This window comes from Pempheris klunzingeri, chromosome 20 (assembly GCF_042242105.1).
Source record: "Pempheris klunzingeri isolate RE-2024b chromosome 20, fPemKlu1.hap1, whole genome shotgun sequence".
Taxonomy (NCBI): domain Eukaryota; kingdom Metazoa; phylum Chordata; class Actinopteri; order Acropomatiformes; family Pempheridae; genus Pempheris; species Pempheris klunzingeri.
In genome coordinates this window covers 6,356,526-6,384,439 of record NC_092031.1, presented here as the reverse complement: position 1 = coordinate 6,384,439, position 27,914 = coordinate 6,356,526, and the positions used below count along the sequence as shown (strand labels likewise).

Here is a 27,914-nt window from a genome sequence, read left to right as displayed (position 1 = left end):
TCCTTCATGAATGGTGATTTAAGAAAACCAGGAGGGCGCGCACACACAAACACACACTAAGACAAAAGGAAATAAGTCTGAGATGATAATGTAAAGAAGAAATCACTGTCAGATGGTCTTAAAAACATAATTAAGACTAAAAAGGCCAAAACTTTCTTTTTTTACATGGGTTTTTTGGCAAACTTGGCTTAATATTTACAGGAGCAGCATCCTGTTGAGCTCGATCATTTCCTCCAAGTCTGGGACATCAATCACGTCAATGTTTTTGTTTAGCTGTATACCAGTATGTCTCCTCCCCCTTCTCCCCCTTCTCCCCCTCCCCTAGCCCCCTCCCCAGTCTTCAGTTTCCTTTTCCTAATCCCATTTCCCGCTCTTCTCTCTCCTTCGCCCCGTCCTTCTTCTCACCCTCCCCCAATCTCTGGGATGATGATCATCATCATCGTCGTCACTCCCCAAGGAGCTTTACAGTGTCGCTGACATTTTTCCAGCCAGTCTGGATAAAAATAAGTTCTGCTGTTTTGTTTGGTCCTGTGCCAAGGCTTTTGTCTCAGTAACAAGCTTTTGTCTCGGCAACAGAAGTCTGTTTTCTGTCACTGTCAAAGCGCACATGCAAAACACCGAAAACACAAAAGGGGGCAGGGAATGGGTAGTGGAGGAGAACCAAGAAACAAACAGAAGAAGAAAATGCTTTGTAATGCTTTCTTTTACCCTCTTGTTCCCACGCTAACAAAACAGACATTTGGGCCTCTACCTGTGTGTGTGTGTGTGTGTGTGTGTGTGTGTGTGTGTGAGTGTGAGTGTGAGTGTGTGTGAGTGTGAGTGTGCAGAGCTAGCGTGCATTGCATGACCACTTTACTCCCCTCTATGAGGCAACATTTGCGGGAAGCAGCAATGGAAAAGTGTGCATCGCCACAACACACAAACACACACACTCAAACAAATACTGTAGGTTTTCTGCTTTGGGCCCCACATAAGGACTTTGCCTTTTTTCTGCAACTCCTCCTTCATTCACCCCCTCTAAGCCGCACTGTTCTTTGTCTTCTTTCTTTCTGTCCAGTGATCCAGAGTGTTGTAAATGTCAAGCTGACTGAGGAGAGGACAGGTTTCTTCTTAAGCACTTTAAACTCAAAGGGAGCACTGGTGATGTATTAATCAAGTCGCAGCTGTCATCGTTAATATCTACCAATCAGATCAGGTTAATCTTCTACGAGGCTCTGCTCTGCGTCTGAGTCAGTCATAGGAAACATCGACCTCTGACCTCTGGCTTCACCTGCCACTCACTCTAGTGGTCAGTTCTTGCAAGGCAGAATGGACGAGGTAATCGTTGGTTACCCAAATCACACTCCTCTTCCCAGACCCCGGGTCAGTGGGAGACTCTAGGTAGATGGAGTCCGTCAGTGTTGAAAGAGATCTGGGATCAGCTGATTCTGGTCACAATGAAAAACTGACTTCACATCAGCATCTAAGGCTAACTCTGGTCAGTATCTCATGGCGCGCATATTCGTGTGCGCGCTGAGATCTGGTCTGTGCCGTCCTCCAGGCACCTGGTCCATGAAGGGGAACCGCTGGGGTTCCCGTCAGTCATATAGGAGCATCGTACTCTTCCAAGAAGTCTCTAAGTGTGTGAGGAAGCTGCTCTGTTCTCTCAGGCCCCCCCAGGTCTCGGTTGTTCAGGGTCCGTCTGCACATGTGCTGCAGGGACGAGAGAGATGTTGAGAGGGGCCGGCGCAGTTCCAAGGGAATCCTCTCTCCGCCGGTGTGGATCAGATAAACGCTTTGCCCCTTCATATCTGCCTGTCCTGAAGCGCTCCCACCTGCTCCCTCTCTGCTCCTTCCAGCATCTGGCCCTTTCCCCATGTAGTACGCGATGAGTTTCAGCACGCAATCAAACTGTGGGGGCTCTTGGGTGTTTTGGGGGTCTGGCTGTAAGAAGAAGCCGCCTCCCTCACTGTGGATGCGTAGGTTCTTGGTTCCTCGAGCCGTCTGGACAGAGAGGGTGAAGAAGTGGTGGTGGTCCGAGGAGTCGCGGATCAGGAAGGTGCCTGGCGGCTCGGAGCGCAGCCTGGAGCTGGCCTCCCGGCCCCCCACGGCCCCCCAGTAAAACCCACTTTCCTGTAGCTTACGCAATGCAAGCATCACCTGAAACAGGTAGAAAAGCCGCCATCATTATGGGTTATCAGGGTGGATGTTTAATACACACTGTAATAATACACAGAGCCGTTCCTGTAAAAACCCAGGTGAGACTGACCTGCTGGTAGTGTGCATGCGAGCTGAAGGGCTTGAAGTGATGCGGGGTAAAGTTCGACCCCTGAACCCTTCCCTCTGGAGGGGTCACACCGCTCATGGCGAGGGGGTTGCGTCCGCTGAAGGCTACCATGGCGCCATGGCCCCCTGCCTCTGCCTGCTGGTCGAGAGGCAGGGGGCCCAAAGCAGGAGCGTCGGGGTGGACAGGTGGAAAGGAGTTTGGGGCAGAGGGAGAGGAAATAGAGGGGGACTGTGGCGAGGGTGGCGGGGTCACACACCGGGTCCAGGGCCCCGGGGCAGAGGAGTCTGATGCATCCAGAGAGGGGCTTGGTGAGGGCACCTAAACACAGCTAGAGAGAGGGAGCACAGATTAGACATATCCATCTATATATAGACTGGAGCAGGCTGCAGTGAGGCAGCAGTCTGCTTTGAATCGTAGTCATTCATAAACATGGACATAAATAAATGACCACTTTGCCTCACAGGAGCTCTCGGTTTACCCCCATAAAATGCAGTTATGGAGACTGTGACAAATGCATAAGGCAGCGAGCAGGCAGGTTATATTTAGTTTAAATGAATCCTCGCGTACTCTGGCTGAGCCTGCTGCTGCTGCACCGAGCAGCCAGACAGCAACTGGATCCTGATTGCTTTCAATTGTCTTCGATCGCGCGTACCGCAACAAGGGATTTCAGAAACGGGGTCACTGTGAAAGAGTCCGGCGCGCTTTTCTCTCTCCCTCTTTCACTAAATAACTCCTTATTCCCTGCTCGGCCGCGCCACAGAGGCCCCATTCTCCGGTTTCACTGTGACTAAAAGGGTGTCCCGTCTGGTCTGGTCTGCTCTGATCCCCTGAAGGCTCGGGGAGTTACAGTGCGGGACACTGAGGGACCGAGGCGCCATGGCGGCTTCAGACCAGCTGGTGTGGAAGTCCACTATTTACAATATTGCGAAACAACCCCCCCAAAAAATGACACTTGCATCCCCTCGGCTGCACTGCACCATGAGCCAGCTAAACACCAGCTGCTGCCCCATAATATGCACCAAAACCTCCCTCTTTTCCTGTCATTTGCTCCACTTTAAACCACGCGCACCGACCCGCTCCAGACGTCTTTCCAGTCTTAACTTACCTTGCGGATTTGTGCAGCCCCGCACCGCAGCCGCTCGTCGCCAAAGGAAAAGATATGCAAACTACCCGAGAGTAGTGCTAGATGAATTATTAACTCAGGCATTAAAATCCGAAGAAAAGTATCCAGAGAGCGTGTGTGTTTCTTTCCTGAGCGGAGGAATGTGCCGGAGAGATCCTGTCCGTGCGCGGACGAAGGTTACTGGAGGTTGATTCCAGTGAGTAAAGCCGATGTTCGTAAGGCTCCGCCTCCTCCGTTCAGACCTTCTTCCAGTAAACACACGCACGCTGCTCGAGCACGCACGCACGCACGCAGAGCACGCACGTGCTCGCGCGCCCTCTTGGCAGATTTCCAATAAATAATCAGCGTGACCTTTGCCGGGCTGTTTCCTGGTACTGGTGGGTTTCCTTCTGGACGAGGTGAAGAAGTTAAAAGCCCCACATGTGCAACAATGTGAAATTATAAAAAGGTAAATTATCATATGAGTGTTTCAGTCTGTGAGGCCTGATATATCACACACATGTAATAAACACCATACTATTATTCCACATGCACCACATTATTAATACATACAAATATTCACGGGTAGAATTTTTGATAATCTGAATAAGTTGCTCCCTTATTTAACTAAAACTAGAAATACCACAATGCAAACATACTCAGTTACAAGTCAAATCGCTGCATCCAGAAGCTATACTGAAGTGCAGAAGTGATATCAGGAAAAATGCACATTTTTACGCTTTATGTGTTAATGTGTGGTTCTAATACACATCAATGCAAAGGCAACTCACCAAGGAGCACCTCATGATCCTCACTGTTAAACTTGTTTTTGGCATTGTGTGTACTTTGCATAGCTGTTTATTGATGCTTTATACGTGCATTTATGTCTCCTGCATTGTACAGCAACTACAACAATGCATTATAAATAAAGTTGAGTCTTATCTTCATCTTATGAGTGTTATATAGATACATAATTCAATTATTAGTACAGACACTTTCATGTGTAATGCAAATTTGTCAAAATGCAGTTTTATGTTGGATTGCACCATGTTCTATAAGTTGATCTTGTTTTTTGTATGTCAGATAAATATAGTGCAGTAAAACATTCAGTATTTGCCTCTGAGGTTTAGTGTAGTAGAAGAACAAAGTAGAATAAAAAGTACTTTTAAATTGTTCTAAAGCACAGTACTTGAATATTTTCCACCACTGCAATAATACACTCTGTTGTATTGCATATGACGTCCTGTTTTTAGCTTTTTAATGTCATATTCTTTAATTAGTTATTTCAGGATTTGAGGATCAATTGATCAATAAAGGTTTACCTTAAGATAGTCATAACCATTTCCAGGCAGGAGTAAAACCCTTTTGTTTTTTTGACTCCCTTTCACAGCTTGACAGATGATTAACTTTTGAGTTACTATAAGCCGGTTAATGTTTAAAGATAAGGTCCCTTGGGCCCTCGTGCTGTGTCAGGAAGCATCTGACTTACTGTAAGTGCTCTTGAGCAACAACCAGCTAAGCTGCGTGACTGCCAAGCCTGACCTTAAATATTCCTTTACAAACTAAAGTTTGCATTCAAAGACTCAATTAAAAGGGCATGTCAGCAAAATGCACTAAAGGTATCAGAATGGCAGTGCTATATTATCATATACTGTATTGTTTAATTATTATAACTGATACATGTATGTGTATGCAGCATTTTGTGAAGTATTTATGATTACTGGGTTGAGGTTATTGTCAAGTACTTCACATACTGTTGATTTGTTTAATATACTGCACACAACACAATGCATTTTATATTTCCATCACATGCTTTTAAAATCTTAATCTGTTATTTCAGCAGTAAAGTAAATGTATTAGATTAGAAGTATAAAGTAGTAGAAAATGTAAATACTAAAGTACAAATACCTCAGATTATTTTTGGTTTCACTGCTGATGAGCAAAAACAAGAAAACATCCCTGCTCTATCAGAGAGGAAGAAACCATAAAAGTAAACAAAGACAACTTACTCTTAGTTCCTGTAGTTCCTGTAGTTCCATAAATAGAATAACTATAAAACTATAACATTAATACCACTACTCAATTCTCATCCTGCCTATAGTGTCATTACAGATGACTAATGAGCATCAACTGGGTGCAGCACATATAAAGTCCTCTCATGTTCAGGAGGACTGACAGTTCACGCTCATGTGCTGAGGTCACACCTTCAACAGGTAACATATGACAAGTACATACAAACACAAAGACACACACTTATAGGTTCATTTCAGGGTAAATGTTACTAATAAGACATTAACCCAAAACTGAAGTTAAAGGTAGTTTGCAGGTTGACCACTAGAGGTCATTTAAAACATACACAGATACAGACAACCTATTATATATTATCTGATTATTTATCTGTTGTTGCAGGTAAAATAAAAGTAATAATTAATATGTTGCTCGGTGCAGTCCTATCTATCATTTTCCATCACCGGTGGTAGATTGTAACTAAGTACATTTACTCAAATACTGCATTTAAGTATAAATTTGAGGTACTTGTACTTGAGTCTTTTCTTTTCCTGCCACTTTATTCTCTTTACTCCACTGCATTTATCTGACAGCTTTAGCTTCTTCACAAATTAAGATTTGTGCATACGAAATGTGTGAAAATATGGCTGAAATGATGAGTCGAATCATTTACTGTAGCTGGTTGACAGAAGATTAATTGGCAACCATTGATTGGTAATCATTTAAGTCATTTTTCATGCTAAAATATTTCATTATTTCCAGCTTCTCACGTGTAAAGATTTTCTATTATTCTAATTATTTCATTTGTAACAATTATGAGACTTGGACCATCGTGAACGTGTCACTTTGGGCTCTGGGAAATTATGACTGCATTTTTCAGTATTTCCAAAATTTTTACAAACCAAACAATCAATTAATTATTGGAAAAAACAATCAGCAGATTAAAATATAGGCTGATATATAATATAAATGATTAATGGAAATAATAATTATTTGCATACAAAACAACTTGAAAATTAGCTTCACCTCAACAGTAAAAACCTGTTTTTACATGAATGATGAGTAATAACAATCTAATGATATAATACATAATAGTATAACATACACACCTTGAGTACATTTCATACTTACAATACTTTGCAGTGCAGGACTTTCCCTTGTAGCAGAGTATTTCTCCAGTGTGGACTTTAAATGATCTGGATATTATATTTTCCCTCTGCTGTCTTCATCACAGTGAGGACCGTGTTTCTGTCAACTCGGTGTTGTGTCGATAAAGTTTATTCAAAGCCTCTCTGCTGCAGCAATGGCGGCTCCCATGTCCTGGAGGAGGCTGGTGTACTCCGTGTACACACCGGCCATCGCCGGGGTTTTTACCCGCATATCCGACCGACTGTTCCGGACACGGGACAGAAGAAGAGGGTAAGACACAAAGTTCATCCCTGGAGACCCAGACACGAGGATTAAATGACATTTCCCCGCTTTTATCGTGAAGTTGAAGATGCTTTGCTAATGTCACAGCTAATGCGCCCCATTGGTTATGGAGTTATGCCCTTCTGCTGGTCTTGTTTCATTTCCTCGTCATTTTATCGCATTATGGCGCAGATTTGTTGCTTATTTTTGAGTTAAACTAGCGTGTTTCTGTCACACCAAACAGTAGCTAACCTTCAGGGAAACTTTCCATAACTGGAGGCCTGTACATGCTGTTCCTCTTCACGGTTTGTTATGTAACATTTGCCAAAAGCTGAAACCTGAAGCCTTCCTGTGCCATCATGTGACACTCTGAGCTCACAGGTGATCATCGCACCTGAGGCCAAACCAGAGAGCTAGTGTGGGCCTGTTCAGGTTAGCGGGTGGAGAGTGGTGACAAGAAACGGAGGAAAGCACAGCTGTAAGCACAAACATTCATGATGGCTTTGCTCCATTCAAGTGGAGGCGACAGGCTCACTGACACCGTTCAATCACCAAGAAGAGTTTAGATAACGCTGGAGAGTCTGAGGCTGTTTGTGGTTTATCTTCGGCTCCAGATTAAAATCTAGAAACACTGTGCAGTTCATGTCTTATCTCTCTCGTGCTCTCTCAATCTCCTTGCACCATCTCCTTTCAGCATTTGCCTCCTGTTTCTGGCAAAATGTGTGTTATTTGTTAAAACTGTCGACATGTATTTGGTTTAGCACGTTGCAGTAGATGCAGCTGTTATCCTTCTAGTTGTAATTAAGAGACATTTTAATTATGCAGCTTTTTTTTTTTTTGTGGCAGTTCTGTGTTTCCAACTTTGTGGTGAGAGTTTGTGCACAAAAGCAGATCCATAGAAAAATGTGTCTGAGTTTTCTGTGGGACTTTTAACAGCCCTGCATGGAGCTGTATGACCCAACGTCAGGGCCCGACCTCGCTCAGGCTGAATGGGAGAAGATCCCTGCAGCAAGGCGCCAAAATCTTGTGGAAAGCTTTCAAAGAGCAGATGAAGTTGTTGCAGCAGATTAACAGCAGTGGTTTGAGTTGGATGTTCAGCAGCGTGTGATATTCAGATGTACTTTTGACCATGTGGTGTACACGCTTGTCTCATTTCTCGTCAGTATATTTAAATATGTTTGTAGAATTCAGATATGATCACGCTGGTATTGAATTATTGCTCGGATGTGCATTTTACGAGCTATTAACGAAGATAAAGACGAGCTTTTCCAGTTTGCTTAATCAATCTGGAGCTGGATGCAATGAGATAAAACAAGTTGCCAGTCTGGGAATTTCGAATTCTGAGAAGGAGAGTCGGACAGAGCATTTTTTTCAAATGCTTCAAATCTGGGGGGATGTGGTGCAGACACAGAGCACACAGCTCCTCTATTCATCGCAGTAACCAGTTAGAGCCTCCACTTATTAACTTAGCTTCTAACCTCATTAAATCTAAGGACGTCAACTCCATGACTCATGAAGTTGCTGTTCTTTGTAATGCTACACTGCTAAAACAACAACTTTATCTATACGCTGTCTACAGAGACCGTATGTATTTGGCTTTATTCTGTTGTAGTTTCACTGCGGTAATAATTGATTTTTTTGTTGCTGCTGTCAGTCATGAAATGAAGAACTGGAACAGTTGTCACATCATTTGAAATCTTATCTCCTCTCACACTCTATCTTTTACCGCTTACGGAAAATCATAAATGCTTTGGGGTCAGCTGAGAGGTCCATCACATTACATAAGACTATTTCCAAGCAAGATGTTCTCCTTTTATGTAACGTGTGCATGTAATCTGCACGGCTGTAAATGACGGAGATAATTCAGCAGATGTTTTTAATGGATATGAGGAAGCCTCTTTCATGATATGATTTTTTTCATGGCTCTTTAATTAATATGTGTTTATGATGGGACTCAAAAGCCAAACAACGGGGAAATCCCCTCTCTGTGTTTGCTCCAAGTCAGCACAGTGGCTTTGGAAAGAAGCCCTGAGCTGTGTTTTCTGTTTTTGATGTGACTTTTGTTTCCTCGGACCTCTTGTAGATGGTTTTTGTGGGTCAGATCTGAACCAAAACCTAAACTGTGTGTGTGCGTGCGTGTGTGTGCGTGCGTGCGTGCGTGCGTGCGTGCGTGTGTGTGTGTGTGGTGGTAGTGAACATAAAGGAATTCAGTAGAATGACTTGTGACAATCGGAGAGCCACAGACATGTCTGAGGTTAACACTCCACCCTGTCTTTATTTAATGTGGTTGCATTCTCAGACCATATTGTGAGATTATGTGGCAGAAACAAAGGAGCTGTTGTGTTGGGGTGAATTTTAGGACACTGACAAAGTAAAACCAGACTCTGGACATGCTGTTACACCTTTTCATCTCCTAAAAGATTACATGAAATGATGAATCAATTAGTGAAGTGACAGAAACGTATTTGTTTTAGTTGTTTTTAAGCACACATGCAAAACGTTTGCTCGCTCCATGTTAGAAAACTGAATATTTTTTAATTTTGGACTATTGGGCATACAAAACAAGACATTTGTGGGAAATCAGAACCCTACATTTTTCACTATTTTCTAATATTTAATTGACAAAACGATTAGAAAATAGTGAAAATAATCATTACTTGCAGCTCTAGTCCGAAGACACTTAAAGATGCATAGTGTTGTGGTGTGTTCATGTGCAGACGGGAAGTTCTGACACTTGAGAGTCTGCTGGCGGCTACAAGACCACACAAAAACACGATACCCAAGAAACTATTGTTTAGCTGTGATATATGGCACAACTCACTGGTTTTGTCTGACATCATCTCAGCAGTTTTTCACTGTAGAGGCCTGCAGTTTCTCATGAATTCATGTTTTAAACATTCTTCTTTTTACCAATTTCCATCCACACTTTAAATAAGAGGAAATAAACAGAAATAGTGAAAACTTCTGTTTGGAAGGGAACAAACCTATTTGATTTAATACATTTTCTGTAAGCCAGGTAAAGTAACTTAAATAACTCAAATCCAAGGACAGTAGTGAGGAGAAACAATAAAAAAAATTCGATATCACTATATTTATAAGAACATCTTTACTCTGTTGCTATAACCATCACGGTGTGGCTGATGTGTGGAAAATTTAGGGTAAAATAATCAGAATGATGAAGTTTAAAGTTCTTTATTCACCTTGGAAACAACAGCGTCACCACAAGCTGCTGAGGAAGATGGTGTCACGTTTGAAAGCTCCAAAACAGCTACTATAAGTACTTTTGTGGTGAGAGTGTTGTCAACCAATCAAAATGTTATGAATAATAATAATAACGACAAAACTCCTCACACATGTAAAACAAACACTAAAGAATCGTTTTTTTAATATTTCAAATACCTAATCAGGAACACAGATGGCTGTAAAACGAGTCCAGGAGATCATGATCGTGGAACATTTCCACTGAAATTGTCCAGTAATCGCTAGTGACACAATATCTTGTAATGTAAGAAAATGTACTGATGTACTGTGAAATGAGTGGAAGTTGTTGCTAAACGTCCTTTATTATCCCCAGGTCCTCCGTGCTGCTGCTGGCTCCCCTCCTGGCTGAAGCCGAGCCGGCCCCCCGTCGCATCTCCAGGCCCACGGGGTCGGCCGGTGCTCAGGGCACAGACGGCCTCTGCGCCCACTTCCGATGGATGGCAGAGCACGTTCCCGCCTTCCGGGTGCCGGGCACCCACATCCACATCCTCACCTCACCGGACCAGTTCTACCAGGCCATGAAGGTCGGTGTCTCCGTGGAGATGAACGCTTAGGTTCAGCTGCAAAGGAATGACAGAACAAAGGTTATCTGCCAATGTTGACTTTTTGCAGATGTCAACATTGGCATACCATCTGTATTCTGGTAGATGGAAATCAAATGAGGCAGAGAAAGTGTTTGAGGGCGTATATTTGCCCAGCAGGCTCTGATTGTTGGCAGCTGACAGGAGTTAATTACTCAGGTCCAATGTGACTTGTCTCCTCTACATATTTACATTACAACACAAATCTTCTATAATCTTTTTAAGCATAACAAAGGAATTAAAATGATCAGAATAATGTCACCCTGCACATTTCATTCATTCAGTAAAGAGAGAAGCAAATCCACGGTTTGAAACAAAACTGCAGCAGAGTTGCACACTGGGGGGGGTTATTTTTTGGTTCTTTACGTTGTCCCACACCTGCTGTGTGTCACCACATCGGAATCTTTTTCTGTTTCCTCTAACTTTAACTTCTGCCTATTCAGCTGCTCCAGGAACAAAGAAACAGGAATCTGCTGCAGTATACAGCCACGCAACAGCTTCCCCCGTACTATAACCACCGTTTATCTTTAGACATCCATCCATCCATTGTCTATACTGCTTACCCTTAAGGGTCACCGTGGGGCTGGAGCAGCTGGCTTTGGGTGAGAGGCGGGGTACGGTGATATTATTGATCAAAGGTTGAAAGTCACTGCGACCTCACATTTTTGACCACACATTTTTGACCATAACTTAAGAGTTTATTCACTAATTATGACAGAATCGTCTGATAGGTTGAAGAGATGACACTTTATGCCTGAAAGGTCAAAGGTCAACTCCACTGTGACATCACAACGTGCTGCAAAAACACCTCTGTGGTTGTTATTCAACGCTGAAACATGCAGGAACTTTGTGACCATATTTCACATTTGGTCGGGTGCTAAATCGGTGACACTAATCTTGGGTCTGGTACAACAGCAAAGCGGTAATTCTTGTTTTGTGGTTGTGGATAAAAGCATGTGACAGGGTGTGTTGTTAAGCAATGACAGGTAATTCAAAGGACACACATTTGTTTTCTTTTGTTACTGACTTCCCCGTAACACTGAGAGCTGGGTTTGCTCTGTCTGAACGGCTTTGTCTTGTTTTATTTATTGACCGAAACGTGCACACCAACTATTCTTTCCTGCTCGTCAGCCTTTGTCACCGGTGTGTTTGGTGTTTGTAACTGTGAGCCTGCCAGCATCTTTATAGATGCCACATTCACATGAATATTTTTCTCCTATGACAGTTGATAAACCTCCACAGAAAAACTCAATGCAGCATGATTTAAAAAAAAAAAGAAACGCAAACGGACGTCTGATTTTGTTGCTGCAAAGATTTTGAGATTTCCATTAATGTGAAGGATCCCTTAAAGATTCACCCAAATGATTTTTCACATTTTCACTTACCCCCAGTAATAAGCAGATAGTTTTGGTCGCCTTTGTGGTGAATCAAAGTGGTTTGTGGTGCTGACGGGAATGAATTATGTATGACATAGTGGATTCACAGGCCAGTTAAATACTTTAATGAACTATTTTGATCATTTCTCTGTAGTTTTTTTTTTTTTTTATGCTTAGTTACTTCTCAAACAAGGAAAACGGAAGCTTTACAACAACTACTACTTAACTTACTTACGTACTAATTGTTTCTTTAGAGTTTATTTCAAGTGAAAATACAAGACTTTACCCTATTTCCAGCTTCTCAGTTGTGAGGGTAAGCAGAATATGTTTGTGTTTAGGTCAAAACAAGAAATCTGAAGACGTCGCTTTATATGTCACTATATAGACCAAACTTGATTATTAATCAGTAATGAAATAATAATTACATCTCTACTGAAACGAGATCCAGGTTACATTGGAACTACTTGCCATTGAAGAAATAGTGCTCACGAAAACTGTCGACAGTGTTCTGGGAATCATCCAAAGTAACCAGGACTTTGTTTCTGCCATTTTTCAATCCTGTGAGCACCACAAACTAAATTTATTTCACCTCCATTGTTTTGGCTGTAGGCAGAAATCTCACAGGAATAAAACCCAGGAAAAATAGAACAAAAAACCCTCATCTTAAATAATCAGTCGTTTCTCTTTACCCTTGAATGCCAAAAATACATTTCTTAGTTTTTGGAAAGTTGACATTTTGGTGATTTGAGCGTGTGCTTTTTTTTATTAGCAAAGAAAAGTATTTTGTTATTTGCTCGTCTGATCCAGGAATCTGGTTAGTGTGCGGACCGGGTGTGTGTGCATGTGACTGGCAGGAAATGTACCCTCCGTCCTCAGTTCATCGTTTATTAGTATCAGACATTTGTGACCAGATTCCTAACGCCCACACACACATGAATTCACTGATGTGTTTGTTTATTTCTGTTTTTCTTTCTTTCTTTCTTTTTTTTTTTTTACTTTCAGGCTCGTATCAAGACTGCGAAGAGGCGGGTGGTGATGGCCTCGTTGTATCTGGGAACAGGTCAGCTGGAGCAGGAGCTGGTAAGAAGAAGAAGTGGTGTGTGTGTGTGTGCGTGTGTGCGTGTGTGTGAGTGAAGCAGATTCTCCAAAACATTGGAGAATTTACGTCTTTTGGGCAGGTGAGAACAAAGCCATCCAAACACGTGCCAAATAACTGGTCATAGATGCCAGAAAATGTGAGTCAGAGTCCTTTTCCAAGAGAACCGCAGTGTGGTTTGTTCAGAATGAAAATGTTCTCCAGGCCAACTACAAGGAATGACCCCAAAATGCAAGGGTTTATGGGAATAAGGAGACCAGAGTTGGCATGTGATAGCCTGCTGGTCTTCATGCTTGGAAAGCCTAGCATAACAACATTAACCCAGAACAAACCACAGTCTGGACTGATGCTCACATTCAGCTGTTTTTCATGTTTTTTTGTAGCTGCTACGAGCAGCACGGAGGCCGAATTACAGAGAAAAAGGCAGGGACAAGTCAAAAATGCTTAATTACAGTCAGAATCTGAATTAGCTGTGATTGCTGCCAAACTCTGTAGCTCACAGGATGATGGATTACTAGAAATGTTGAGTCAATAGAGTACAATGAGTTCATGGGACTTTTATTTTCAAGCCCAGGTTTGCTTGTAATTCGACACAATGAACTAAACTCAATTCAGTGCAAAAATGTGAGCTCGGTCTGTGGTTTAGACGGAAGAATGCAAGCTGCAGGTGTGATCCCACCCTGAAGCCTGGATACACGAACACAACCCCGATGCCGCGATGAGCACAAAAGGCACTCGACTGATACTGATGGTCACACCTGTGCAGTGTATTCACTAAATCGCTGGTGCAGGTTATGAGAATAATAAAAAGCTTTAAAGTGAGGCATGTTTATCTTCAGCACACACTAGTGCTTTATGTTAGTGAGCCAGTTTTACACATCAGACTCTCTTACAGGTGTTTGGAGTGCTGCTGCATGTGTGAAAAAGCTCTTTCTGAAGAAATCTGATGACTTGCCTCAAGTGTTGTGTCGGTGTCGGGTGGGGCTGAAGACTTGGAAGTTTGAAAATAGAAAAGAAACGAGTTTACCAGACATCTGTAGTCGCTCTTCATCTCCGTATGAGGCTAGGCGCCTCGAGGCTACATTAGCCTGAGCTCAGTCTGAGGTGTCTTCATTATGTAGTCAAGCAGAACAAGTTTGAGAACAAAACTATTGACACTGCACTCAAAAGTGTTTTATTGCAAGTATAATAAATTAGTCATTAAAATGAATTCATGCAAATCTAAAGGTTTTGCTTGTGAAATGTACTGGACTTTGTCATCTCCATGGACTTCAAAGCTTCTTCCGTCATTTACTAACAGTGGATGTTAAGATGAGATGAGATGTCTTACAGCAAAACTGATCACAAATGTAATTAATTTGCAATAAAACATTTTCAATTGCAGTGTCGTAGTAGTTTTGCTCTCAAATCTATTTTTTTTTATGGCAGTTTGGGAACTTATTCTGTTGACTGCACAATAAAGGCTCATATCATCTCTACATTAACATAACAAACCCTGATCTCCTGCCAAACTCTCTGTGGTAAAGTTGCATTGTGGGTAATGTAGATGCCAGGTTTTGACAAGATGGAGGAATGTGTGGAATGAAAAAGATTTCTGGTCTCAGTGTTATAGAGGTGCACTGGTACATTTAGAGGATAAAAACAAATGGACATATAACTTTTCAAAACTTAAAACTGTCTGTGGGGTTTCTCGAGGTTTGCAAGAGTTGGGGAAAATTTCACATAACATAATAACTCGATGCTGCGTCTTTGCTTTGAAGGATAAACACATTTTCCAGTGTCGCCCAGAGCTCCAGCTCATGATCACATCTCTCTCCACAGCAGAGCTGGAGGCGTAGGTGGTGCAGACGTCCCCAAAGACCTCTTCTGGAAAGGAGAAATGTTTTACTGGCATGTAAACAGGCTCTCTGGAGTGACGTAAAATGAGCGCATTTTGGCAACAGATGCACAAATTGGCCAAAAAAAATCAGGTGTGGAACAAAGGCCAAGCTCAACAAAAATACAGTACGGCTGCTACCAGCATCGCTCTCTGAAGAGCTGCCATTTCCTCTTTGTGCAGTTAGTCACTCTTTTCCCATGCTCAGTTAACAGATAATAAAGCGCTGCCAGTGTTGGATAAATGTCTGCTGCCAAGTAAACAATAATCATTAATCTACTGGTGTGTTTTGCTGCTCCATCTTGGAACGCTCACAAATACGCATGCAGACGGACAAAGTTTAAAAAACAAACAAACAAAACAAAGATATTGAGATCAGTTTTGTGCTGGTTCACTTTTTGTGTGGTCTGCTGAAAACTTTTAGACTTTTAGACTGGCCTTCAGACCAAAGCCAGCTTTGATTTAACATTTAGACCAGTCAGATGCACCTTGTTTTAAGCCTAAAAACACAGCTACACCCATCCTAGACTTTCAAAGAGCAAGAGTAACAAGAAAATACGTGAAAATGTGATCAGGCATCAGAAACTCCTTTTTATTACCGGATTTTCAAAGTAAAATGTCCTTGGGTGAAAAGCCTGAAGGTGTAGCCTGGTTCTTGATCAGATTTATTCTGAAAATTAGTAGGGATGCAACAAATTATTGTTGTCATAATAGATTCATCTATTATTATAGTTATTTTCTTGATCAATAGTTTGTTTACTGAATAACGAAATACTGACAAATGCCCAATGTGATGTCCGAAATTATACAGATATTCAGTCAACGATGATAGTAATAGTGAGAAAAAGCGGTAAATCCTCACATTTGAGGAGCTGAAAACAGTAAATGTTAAACTATGCATTACCCTTTTAACCATATATATTTTTTGTTAAGGTGGACTGTATGGAGGAAGCTCTACAACGCGCACAGGACAACAGTCATGCTCCTGACCTGAAAGTCTCCATACTTCTGGACTACACACGCGGCTCACGAGGTCATTTTCCATTTTCCATGAGCTCTTTGTTCCCAGTTGGCACAGAGCGCCGTGCTCATCGTCCTGATCGTGTCTGGTGGTTGTGTTTTACGCACAGGACAGATCAACTCGAGGACCATGCTGCTGCCGTTGTTGCAGCGCTTCACCTCTCAGATGCGGGTGTCTCTGTACCACACTCCGGACCTGAGGGGGCTGCTGCGGCTGCTGGTCCCTCAGCGCTTCAACGAGACCATCGGAGTCCAGCACATCAAAGTCTACCTGTTCGACGACAGCATCATCATCAGCGGGTACGCTGGCTCTTACACTGAGAGCTTACTCGGGCTGTTCCCCTTCGTCTCAGTGTGATCGTTCTCACACCGAGTTTGTTTGTGGTCAAACTGAAGTTCAAACTTCCTCCCTCCTCTGCTTTCACCCTTGTTTAATCTTGTTTTGGTGCATAGGATGTTTGCTTAATGCTCTGCTAATCAGTGCAGGTGTTTACCACCAGTGCTGGGAAACGTTCTCAGTGTGTGGTTTCCACTCCGTTTCAATCCAGCACACAAACTGTCACACAGCGCTTACACTGACCTGAATGTACGGCTTGTGGGGAAGATAAACAAAGTACCACGTGTACAAAACAATAGATACTAGTAAACACATATACCATATTGGCCCTGAATATAAGACAACCCCCCCCACCGTTTTTGGAAGTAGGAGATTCACACACACACACAAATAGATAGATAGATATTCCTTTATTTATCCCACAATGGGGAAATTTCGAGTCATCAGCAGTTCTGATTCAACAGGATACAGTTCACACATACAAAGAAAGGGAATAATAAAAAAATATAAAATATATGTATGTTTGCATGTACAGTATATACAAAAAAATAATGTATGGTGAAAGAATGAGGTGATAGAAAGGCTATTGCACATGGGGGAAAATCTGGTACTGTTGCACCATTCAGAAAGAACATCTAATGTTGTCAACACGTTAATTGTCTAATAATCAAATATAACACCAACCACATTTCAAACATAATTTTTCCTATATTTTGGGCCAACATGATATTTAACAGGTCTTGTTCTGTCTGCCAACACTCAAAAGATGAAATTGGCAGGTGGGAGACACTTTTACAGGCAGAGGTTTCACATGAGCCATTTTGCCCTTTAATGACTTATACTCAACAAAATGTGTTAACAGCATCTGCACTTCCTGCTGCTGTTTTGACAGTCAGCAGTCAGGGATTCACGGTCAGACCTGCTGCCTGTGCTCCATTTCAGCTGGTTTCAGTGTGTGCAAGCAGGTATTTGCAAGACTGATTGGAGCGTGACCACCTGTACAAGCAGCAAGGAAGCAAAAAATACAAACACACCTCTTCCAGTACCTTTTAAAAACAATAATAAATATATTCTGTGTTTTATTATTCAGTGGTTATACATCAGTTATTGCAAGTAAACACGAGCATGATTATTTTCCCTGAAGGAGCGCAGAAGGTAGGGATGGGATTTGAACACCGGCTATTGGAATTAGCCCTACACTTCAGAAAAATGTTAATTTAATTGGGGTAAATGCATCCTTTGAAATGTCCCTTTATCCTCTTTCCAAACCACTCCTCTGCTCTTCCTCTGTTCTCTGGCTCCTTAAAAACGCTCTCTTTCTCACGTTCTTCAGGGCCAACCTGAGCGACTCGTACTTCACCAACAGACAGGACCGCTACGTGCTGCTGGAGAACTGCAGGGAGGTCGCCGACTTCTTCTCCGACCTGGTGGAAGCCGTTGGGGACGTTTCCCTGCAGCTGCAGCCCGACGACTCGGTCACCATGCTGGAGGGCATGGTGCACCCGTACAAAGGTAGAAACCAAACGTGTGTGTGTGTGCGCACAGACGCATGTTTACCCTCCAACATGTTTTGACACCCTTTGACACTTTGTGCTCAGTTACGGTGGCACCGGCCCAGTTCTCAGCAAGAGGAGCCGATGGATTTCGCTAATGGAGCTTGAAAGCTTAGACAGGCGAATAGATGACGGTCAGTGTGTGAGTGTGTGTGTTTGAGTACAGTGAGAAAGATGGAGAGAGCTCTTGCGGTTGGCTAACCATGCAGCCGGATGTGAAATTGTCAGGATTTTCTACACACACACACACACACAAGCACACACACACACACACACACACACAAGCACACACAAGCACACACACACACACACACACACACACACACTGTGTCCGTAACTGGAGTACAGACTGCCAGGATGTTAGTTTGAGTGGTGAATGACATCATGTCTGTAGGACTGGACCGCCGTGGTAACGAACACCAGGAATAGAGTTGTGATGTCACGGTGTTGCTGGAAGATGATATGAAATGGGAACTGACACACACACACACACACACACACACACACACACACACACACCGTCGCTTAGTGAGAATCACAGAAGTGTTATTTTTGTACGCCAGGACACCCTGTCGTTTATTATCAGATGAGTCAAAGGCAAACACCCAAAGTACAGGTTTCTATCCCGATAATCAGACTGAAATGCTGTTTTGTTTCATTTCATTCCCTGACGTTGTTTATTTAATTCCTTGTTGTGAGGGGGGTTGTTTTGTTTCATTTTGTCCTAACCAATCAGTAGAGTGACTGCCGTTGTCATTTTCATGTGCAAAGTTATGCAAATTAATTAACCCGGAAACTTTGTAGTGAGTGGGTTAGGGTTGGCCGAAAAACTGATAAATGTACTACTTGCTTGCTATGACAGGAGTGAGACGTGGAGGAGGCTTCCAGTGTGTCTACACGGGGTGACGGCTTTGCTTTCTGTCTGAATGCTCCATAAAACTGATGATTAAACCGTTCTGAAGTGTTCCAGTATATCATTTTAATGCCCATTTGCCAATCAGAACAAAGCTTTTTTCCAAGTACCAAATTTTTTTCTTTTCCATCAACTTCCTCCTCTCTGCTTCATGTCTGTAAGTGGCTGTAAAGTCTCTCTCACACACACACACACACACACACACACACACAGGCACTCAGAGCCCAGAGCACCGTGACCCAGCGATCAGTTTGACCCGTCTCCCATCCGGCACCCACTCAGTTTTATCTGTGTCATTACTCACACTTCGTATCTCCATGGCAACCAGGCAACAGGCAGGACTTCTCGGTGGTGGCGAGGAATCGGATCATGGAGGTCGTGAACGCAGCCCACTTGAGGCAGCGGCTGCTGAACCGGTCGGAGGACTCTGAGGACGAGGGGATGAGCGAGGGGGAGGAGGACACCTGGGTGTTTCCTCTGGTCCAGATGAAGCCTCTGGGGATCCAGGTGGACGAGCAGGTCACACAGGTGAGGCTCCACACCTCTGACCGTGCAACCACAGCGGCCTTCTCTCATCGGTCACATTTGAACCCAAAACTCCACCGTGTTCTTGTATATTTTCTTTTTTTTTCATCTACTTGTGTCGTCAGCGCTGTGCTGATGTTGACCTTTTGCTTGCTTTCCTCATAAATCTCATTAGACAGAGGCTCTCTGTAATGACCATGGGACATTTTAACTAATAAAATAATTCATGACTGATAAACCACCATGTCACTAATGAACCCCAAATAAATATTTGAACATTTTTTCAGGGTTTATTAGTCACAAATTCTGGGAATGAATGCAATAAAGTGACCGTCAGAGCAATATACTGTAATTCAGTACAACAACAGGCCAACAGTGCACACTGTGGTCTCAAAAACTACCATAAAAAGTTGAATCAGCACCATCTCAGCATGCATTTAACATTTCAGGGTTCACAAAGGGAGAACTTGTTTGCAGGGCTGTTGTGGTTATTTACATTACACTTTTTTTGTGTCCACCTTTGGTTACTTTGATCTAATTGTGGCTCAGCCCTTGTGCTGGTTTACCTCTTGGAATAGACATATAACACTTTTTGGTTTTGACATATTTTCACAGAAATACTTGACTTTTTTAAAAAGAGCAGTTTAAACTCATTTCCGCCCAGATTTTGTGTCTCCGTTTACCCATAAGTTGTCGTTTCCCCCCTGAAAGAAGAGGCTGACCACTGTAGTTTACAGTAAAGAAGATTTTCTGGCATCAGCCTCAAAGACTTTTCCAGTGACAGAATAAAAGAAAAAGAAGAGAAAAAACAGAAATAATGAGCTAGGGCTGGACAATAAAGAAAATATATTGAATTTCCCACAATCTCTGACAGACTTATTTAATTATTTACTTACTTTTTAATAAATGTGTCTGAATCTCAAATGATTAAACAAAGAATAGCAGCCAGTAAAACAGAAGTTCAGTCTGTAAATCAGATCAAACCCCAGCCAAGAAGTCTAGAATTTAAACTGGTCATACAGTAATTCATTAAGACAATCAGACATGAGCAAACATCAGGAAGGAAATACAGAGCCCTGCAGTATTAAACGGCATGTTGTCATATTCTTACATTTACTGTTATCAAGGTAAATGTGACCAATCATCCTGATAGCATTCAGCTTGTATTGCTCAGCTCTATAATGAGTCTCACGTATACAGCAGTAATAAAACACTAATAACCTGCTCAGTTAATATCATAGCAACCACTTTTATTTTTCACAATGTCAGAAGTAAAGAGACGCGTCTTTCTTCACTTTCCGTTTTCCCTCAAACCTCCAGCGCCTGCTGACAGACGCCGGGCCGGACTCCACTGTGTTTCTAACATCGGGTTACTTCAACCTGACCCGGGCGTACATGCGGCTGGTGCTCGGGGCCGGCGCCAGCTACCGCATCCTCACCGCCTCCCCCGAGGTCAATGGCTTCTTTGGAGCCAAGGGCGTCGCCGGAGCAATCCCCGCAGCCTACATCCACATCGCCAGACAGTTTTACAACCAGGTTTGCCGGCTGGGCCAGGAGGACAGAGTGCACCTGCACGAATACCACAGATCACAGTGGACCTTCCACGCCAAAGGTGGGATGAAAAGAAGCTCACGTACCTTCCTGTATCAACACTCACCATTACTTTGTCAACTAAAGGGATACTTCACTGATTTTCAACCAGCTTTATATCGTTATAATGTGGGTAGTAGTAAAGCTGATGCGTTTCACCGGCTCCAAGGCTTTTTGAACCACAGATTTCTTTATGCCCTTCATAAGAGAACAATTTTAATAGTTTAATTTTGGAATCAGACATTCAGGCTACTTATATGAGTCAGTATCCAGTGCTGAGGAATTGCAAGAGGTGGAATAGGCCGCCACAGCCGTGAGTCAAGCTCTAGGCGCTGTAGGTTTTCTATGTATGGTATACCACAACCCTTTTTCTCTGTTTTCTTTGGTCATGTAGCAAAAATTTCAAAAATATTTGCACCTTTCTACAGCGTGGACAGTAGTTTTCTGAAAAGCCCACCTCTCCAGCGATGAAGTACTCCTTTAATAGTTTAGTGTATGAAATGTCTAAAAATTCGTCCCATCTGTGGAGTATTTTACGAGCAACAGTCGGTAGCACACGTCCACAGATTTGTCCAAGAAGAGCGTGTCATTGTATTTCCTTCAACAGAAAGCGAATTTTTGTGGACTAATTATTCGAGTAATAGTTTCACATCAACATGACTTACAACAGGCTACCATCTGAGCTTGGGCTCACCGGCCAGACTAGTTTTGTTTGGCTCAGTGAAGATAATTAAACACATTATTCTCACTCGCTCTTTACCCTGCTGCGCTCTTCTTCTTGTGGTATTTAGCGTGAGAGAGGAAGGCTCGCACAGTCATCCTGTCATAGCCTCAGGACAAGGATGTACACTCACTCTCTCTCATACTTTGGGGTTTTGGATCGACGCTGGGGATTTCTGCATGTGCTTCCTTTTAGTTGTGGTGTGGGCCGACAGAAATCCCTGCTGGAAACGGCTCTCTGAAGCATTACCTCGTCACTGGCTCACTCTGCCTTTTTCCCCTCTCCTACAGGTCTGTGGTATTACCTCCAGGGGCAGGATCGGCCTTGCCTCACTCTAATTGGCTCCCCTAATTTCGGTTACCGCTCAGTTCACCGTGACCTGGAGGCTCAAATCGCCATAGTAACGGAGAACAAGGAACTACAGAGCCAGCTGCAGGAGGTCTGCTTTTTTTTCCCCCCTTAACCGCAGCCAGAAGTGATGATGAATGAGTGTGTAACTCTTGTAACTGAATACACACCTGTGTTTTGAACCCAGGAGCAGGAGACGTTGTACCTGCGGTCCACTGAGGTGTCCAGCTCTACGTTTGAGCAGCCGGACCGCCACGTCAAGCTGTGGGTGAAACTAGTCACTCCCCTCATCAAGAACTTCTTCTGAGCCGCCGCCAGGTGCTAACACACAGACATGTGCACAAACTTTCTCTTTAGTGCAGGAAAAAAGGTCAGATTGGGATAGAAACACGATCAGTCTGACGATCAAGGCCGCACTAACAAAGTGTGATGTGAAAGAAGTCACTAACACAAGCATCACTCAACTCTGCTCTATGAAGCATTTTAATGTCTTTCAGCTCATTATTTTGGTTTTTACACATGCAGCAGCTTTACTGTTTTAGTTCTGTCTCATCAAAAAGAAAAGCTCTAAAACCCCCCAGAGCTCTGCCTGCTCAGCACCAAACAGCACACACACACACAAACACACACACAAACACACCCACACACACACGCACACCCACACACACACAAACACACACACAAACACACCCACACACACCCACACACACACACACACACACACACACACACACGGTGAACATCGCAGAGCATTTCGCACCTAAACATTTGATCATTCGGTGGGCAGAGACATGACTTCATGAGGATGATTATGGTGCCCTGAGTCTGCTGGATGTTCGCACAGACACCTGTTTAATACACATTAATAGATAATCACATAATAATGATAGGTAATAATATAATTGTTGCATTTGCAGATTGTTCTGCTGTCCCCAAGTGACCAAAAAAATTCAGTTATTGCTGCTTTGAACAAACGTCAGGTTCATCCAAACATAAGACAAAGTAGGCAAACTGTTTACAGACTGACTTTCTGCTTTCAGCACTCAACAGTTTCTGTGGATTATTGACATTTCAGGTGTAACACACTGTGTTTTTTCTCCAGATGGAGAGGTTTGGATAAGCAGGCTAACCTGTTAGCATGTTTACAGCCTGAAAGATTCGCTGGCTGCTTCTGTTTTTGAGTTGTGGCGCGGTTGCTGTGTCATCATTACTACAGTGTTATTACAGAGGCGGATTTACTTGGTCAGCCTGTTTTGTCTGCTGTTAGTTTTGACTCTCCGACTTTCTCTCTAACTTATAACTCACACCGTTATGTCCAACAGGCAGAAAAATATTGAATGTTAGAGTTGTAGGTTTTAAAACATCAGGACCAAACAAAAGCAACATCTCAGACTGGTGTATTACCAACTTTATGTCCTATTCGCTCAAGGTCAAATATATCTCACATTTGAGAAGCCGGTGACAGTAAAGGTCGAACATGTTTGGTTGACAAATGATTTAAAAAGTACAAATATGTGCTGAACTGTTTGTAATAGTTATCAGAGCCAGTACAAATGAAGGCTAAACTACAGAAGTAAGTGATAAACAAGAGTTTTCCTTTTTTATCCCCCTTTTTTTTTTTTTTTTAAATAGTATTGCTGTGATTTTTGTCTACTAGACAAAACACAGCTCTGAACATACTGTACAGAAACACACACACACACACACACACACACAGTTAAACAGGCTGTGGCTTCTTAGAAATGCCTGCAGTCATTGTGGCGAGTCTCAAATCGCAGGTCCCGTCCTCGTCTTCCCAGCAGCTCAAATCACTAAAGTGAGAGCAGGGACGGCGTGTCGGCTGATTCACTCGTGTCAAGAAGTGAGTCAGCGCGACGTTGTGGCGATGATTTGACAGTGTGGTCGGTGTTACTGCGGGTCCTGTCGGGACTTGGCGAGGTGGCGTCAGAGAGCTCACCAGCCCTGAAACAGAGTGTGGGTATTACAGTGTCAGTTTTGAGGAGTTTTTGTGTAAATAAAAGATGTTTGAAGGGAGGAGACAGTGACAGAAACATCTCCCAGAGAGGAGCTCAAGCCAAAAGGAAACTTGTTCAGATCCCAGCAGGAGATAGAGGGGAAAGACACTCTGTTTTTTGTTTTTTTTGTTGTTTCTCAGAACAGGAAGTGTCACAGGCTGGATAGTGACGGTAAATGGGTGGTGTCTTATCGCTACCTGGACAGCATCAAGGAAAGAAACAATCTTGAGTGATCTGCTGCCAGAAGGAAACGACTGAATAGATCATCTTTCAGTGCTCGCGTATTATTCACAAGTATGCACGTAGCACATGTGACAAACACCCCTCAGACAATGATGCGAGCCGGAACGCATTTAGGCCCTTTGTTGAAAAACACTGAAAAGATTTCTGGAAATCCTCGCGTTACCCGCACGCTGACACAGAACGCCTCGGCCCAGCGAGACTCCTCAGAGACCTCGGGCTAAAAGTCCTGTTGAATGTACCGATTCAAAGACTGTGAGCTGGAAGTACAAACAGCTGTCAAATATGAATCATTATCCACTAACCTACTTTAATAGACTGCAGCTACAAACTAACTACTTTCTTTTAACTCCTTTATGTGATTTCTGAATATTGTCTGGTTATTGTGGATCTACTGTTTAAAAATTCTCTGTCTTCATAGTTTTGACTGAAAGAAATGACGTAAAACGAAGCTGTGAAGTTTCTGGGTCACAGATCAATAAAATATTTTGAATTTTGACTTATTTCACCTGTAATTTACAGTTGTGTTCATTTAAGCTGGCAGACGACATCACGAGGGGGATCTGACCGTTTCTGTAACTTTCTGAAACCAACAATTCGTCATTTACACATTCATATTCACCCCCTTCTCTCTCTAGCTCTCTTTTATCGTTCTTAAATCAACTATTTGTGTCTCTTTTCACGTGAGAGGCTCCAGGAGGGAAAATGTGCGCCGCTGAAATCCTGTTTAGACATTTTCACGTCTCCTCCTTCTCTACAGCGGCCGGCGTTCCTCTCCCCCTTCAAGTGTGACCCAAACCCTGAACAATTATAAACACATCTGATCTCTTCGTACTGATCGACTGTCACTGCATTTTTCTTCTTTTACATTTTTGGCTCATTGATTCCATGTGGACGATGTTAAACATGTCCACGATGTTAATTTTGAGGAAAAAGTTTGTAAGGTGAAACTTTGGCTCACAATTTTCTTATTATCGTTATTGTCAACAAATTCTGATTAAACATAAGTGAATTACATTTGATAAATACATTCATACACGCACATAAAACGGCTTTAATTAAATAAAATAAACCAAGGTAAAGGTTATAAAATTAGCCAGTTTACAAACAAAACATCAAACTCATGTTGTTCTGTCATAATAAACTATATAAACTCTATCAGTCAAAACAGCCTTAAGTCTGTTACTAAACACTCACCAGTGAAAATCATCCCAAACTAAAGAACTGATTTTGCTGAAGGACTACACAGCCCAGCTGTCTTAGGAAATGATTCTGTTTGTATTTATTTTTATGTTTCCCATGTTTATTCAAGGGACTTATTGGCAGTAATTAAAATGCAGAATAATGTCCGCCTCTTGTTGTAGTACATGCTGTATGGATGGAAGGTATTCGTATACATATATAAAATAGATTTACTGCAGCAGGAATCAGGAGCGGCTCTGTTCCTGTCCAGGCTTTTACTCAACTAGATTGACACTAAATCAGCTAAATACACACTTACTTCAGCCCAGTTAAGGGACAGTTAATAGGAAAAAATTCTGTTAGATTTGAGATATTTTAATCCCCTTTTAGTCGGTCCCATGTTTAATACAGGAACATTGTCGGATCACGTTATTCTACTCTTTTGTCAGCTCAGAAACATTCATGGAAAGAAACATTAACCACTGGTGTTGTTATAGTGTTGTGTGTGGAGCAGCGTGTTCGCTCTCACTCATGTTTTTCACCCGTCTTTGTGATCTGTGGTCTTTACTGCTTATCACCCCCCTCTTTTGTTTTTCCTGACAGAGGAAAAAACAAAACGCGTCCCTCCAACAAAAGCTTTGCCGGTTAAAAGGATCAAACTGTCCTTATCAGCAGCGCAGGCCGTCTATTGTTACACGGCAGTGACAACAGGTTGGAGCCCGTCCAAACGCTCCTCAGCAGCGTGTTGAGTGAGGGTCAGCGGGGTCAAAGCACAGCTCATGTCCACACAGCATCACCAGGAGCCCTGGTCCCACCACGGGCCGATGGGACGGAGCAGCCTGCCCTCTAGTGGTCAAACTGGGATTTCCCACTGTGGATTCACACTTTGAACTCACCCCTGTGACCCATGTCCGTGTGCCACAGTCACACCCGTATTTATCCCTTTATCAAAGCCAAACATAAAGGAAACATCCTCCACTTTTACCTGCAAACTTTAGAATAAAACCTTAATTGAATTTGTTTGGATTTAAAATTGCTTTTAAATGTGACACAGGCCCAGAGAGCTTTTAATTTAATTAGTAAAATTAGTAATATTAGATCCTAAACATCGAGGTGAATAATGGATCAGGTGAAGCATATCTATAATTCAGAAAAGGGAGGTTTCAGCCTGTTATTGGCACTTGATTTGAACCTTTAATAGGATGTAACGCCACTTTAGGGTCGTAAACAACAGGGCTGCCAGCTGCAGTCGCTACACTTTGGTAATTATAGATTGTAACATTTCTCTGCTGTACCTCATCTACCAGCAGCAGAATTTCTTTCCTCCTCCAGTTTGTTTTTCTTTTTGTTTCCAATTCAGCCTTTAGAGGCCTAAATACTTCAAGATTTCTTCGTTTAAAAAAAAAAAAAAAAAAATCTCTGATCTTTGAAAACCCCAGAACATTATTTAACTGTTGGTTTGAAAGTGATTAAAGATTCCCTGCCTGTTAGATTTGGAGGCGTCATAATGAAAGGGATTTTATATTTGCTGCCCACTCTCTCTCTAAACCAATCCAGGAAGTGTAATTATGATATATAATCATATAATTACAGTTAAACAGAATGGCTCAATGGCTCAAAACCACTGTGTTACTCAAACATACATTTTGATCCTAGTCGGGTCTTTTCATCTTATTTTTTAAATCCAAAGATGGTAGCAGGAAGTAACATTTTCATACATAATATGAAAGTAATCTATAATCCTTTATTGGAGACACGCCTCAGGAAACAGGTTAGAAAGTATTTTTTAATCCAGGTTCAGGATTCTGCGAATATTTTTGTATAACTGTGTTAAGCGATGTGACACGACGCTCTGGAGCATCAGCATAACACGGAGCATTTCTCTCTGTCTGTGTTGTTGTTTGTGGCAGGCTGATTTGGATTTTGACGGTGGAGGTCGCTCTGCTCCTGCAGACGGGACGGTCGGACACACTCGAGTATCATCGGCATGCTGGGAGTCTTCAGCGTCACCTCGGCGTTGACCCTCATCACTGTGTCCCAGGAAGTGACACACACACACCCACACACACACACACGAAGAAGCAGATGTATGTGTTGCATTTATTTTGTTTTTTTTAAACTCCTGTGGTTTACCTGCGTATCTGTCAGGTTGTTTATATATTGACACATGATGTCATCACACTGTGGATTTCTGGTTTTCTAGTGTTACTAACTACAAGCGTGCAAACAAAAACCTGCATCTTCTGCTGTTCAAACATTTCTACATGTGCATGTTGCACGAATAAGATAGCAATACGACTCCACCAGTGACTGTCCCTCAAGTAAAGACTGTGATGGTAACCAGACGGGCGTGGTGAAGAATTACAATCCCTCAAGGAGCCTTAATAACTGTTTTTAGGAGCTCTTACAGCAAGTTTACAGCTCTGCCTACAGCAGTAATCAAAGCTAACTGTACAGTGTTTGTGTTATTATCTTTGTAAATTAAAGAACGATGT

The 27,914-nt window shown here is 42.6% G+C and overlaps 2 protein-coding genes across 5 annotated transcripts; one reads left to right on the top strand and one right to left on the bottom strand.

Annotated features, from left to right (window-relative positions):
- Positions 1–319: 319 nt before the first annotated feature.
- On the bottom strand, positions 320–6,596 carry socs3b (suppressor of cytokine signaling 3b). 3 transcript variants are annotated; one of them, XM_070851998.1, is made up of 3 exons: positions 6,507–6,596; positions 2,249–2,594; positions 320–2,139 (listed from the first exon to the last, which is right to left on the bottom strand). In XM_070851998.1, exons 2-3 carry the CDS (start codon positions 2,375–2,377, stop codon positions 1,582–1,584), a joined length of 687 nt encoding a protein of 228 aa, XP_070708099.1. In that variant the 5' UTR covers positions 2,378–2,594; positions 6,507–6,596; the 3' UTR covers positions 320–1,581. The 3 variants fall into 3 exon arrangements, with proteins under 3 accessions (XP_070708099.1, XP_070708098.1, XP_070708100.1); XM_070851997.1 differs by lacking the exon at positions 6,507–6,596 and adding an exon at positions 3,372–3,595; XM_070851999.1 differs by lacking the exon at positions 6,507–6,596 and adding an exon at positions 2,745–3,206.
- Positions 5,554–27,914, top strand: LOC139219969 (CDP-diacylglycerol--glycerol-3-phosphate 3-phosphatidyltransferase, mitochondrial). 2 transcript variants are annotated; one of them, XM_070851990.1, is made up of 11 exons: positions 5,554–5,581; positions 10,360–10,570; positions 13,006–13,083; positions 15,909–16,008; positions 16,106–16,295; positions 17,666–17,844; positions 19,127–19,326; positions 20,644–20,935; positions 21,925–22,073; positions 22,170–22,300; positions 27,330–27,914. In XM_070851990.1, the coding sequence occupies exons 2-10, from the start codon at positions 10,484–10,486 to the stop codon at positions 22,287–22,289; spliced, it is 1,395 nt and encodes a 464-aa protein (XP_070708091.1). In that variant the 5' UTR covers positions 5,554–5,581; positions 10,360–10,483; the 3' UTR covers positions 22,290–22,300; positions 27,330–27,914. The 2 variants fall into 2 exon arrangements, with proteins under 2 accessions (XP_070708091.1, XP_070708090.1); XM_070851989.1 differs by lacking the exon at positions 5,554–5,581 and adding an exon at positions 6,585–6,794.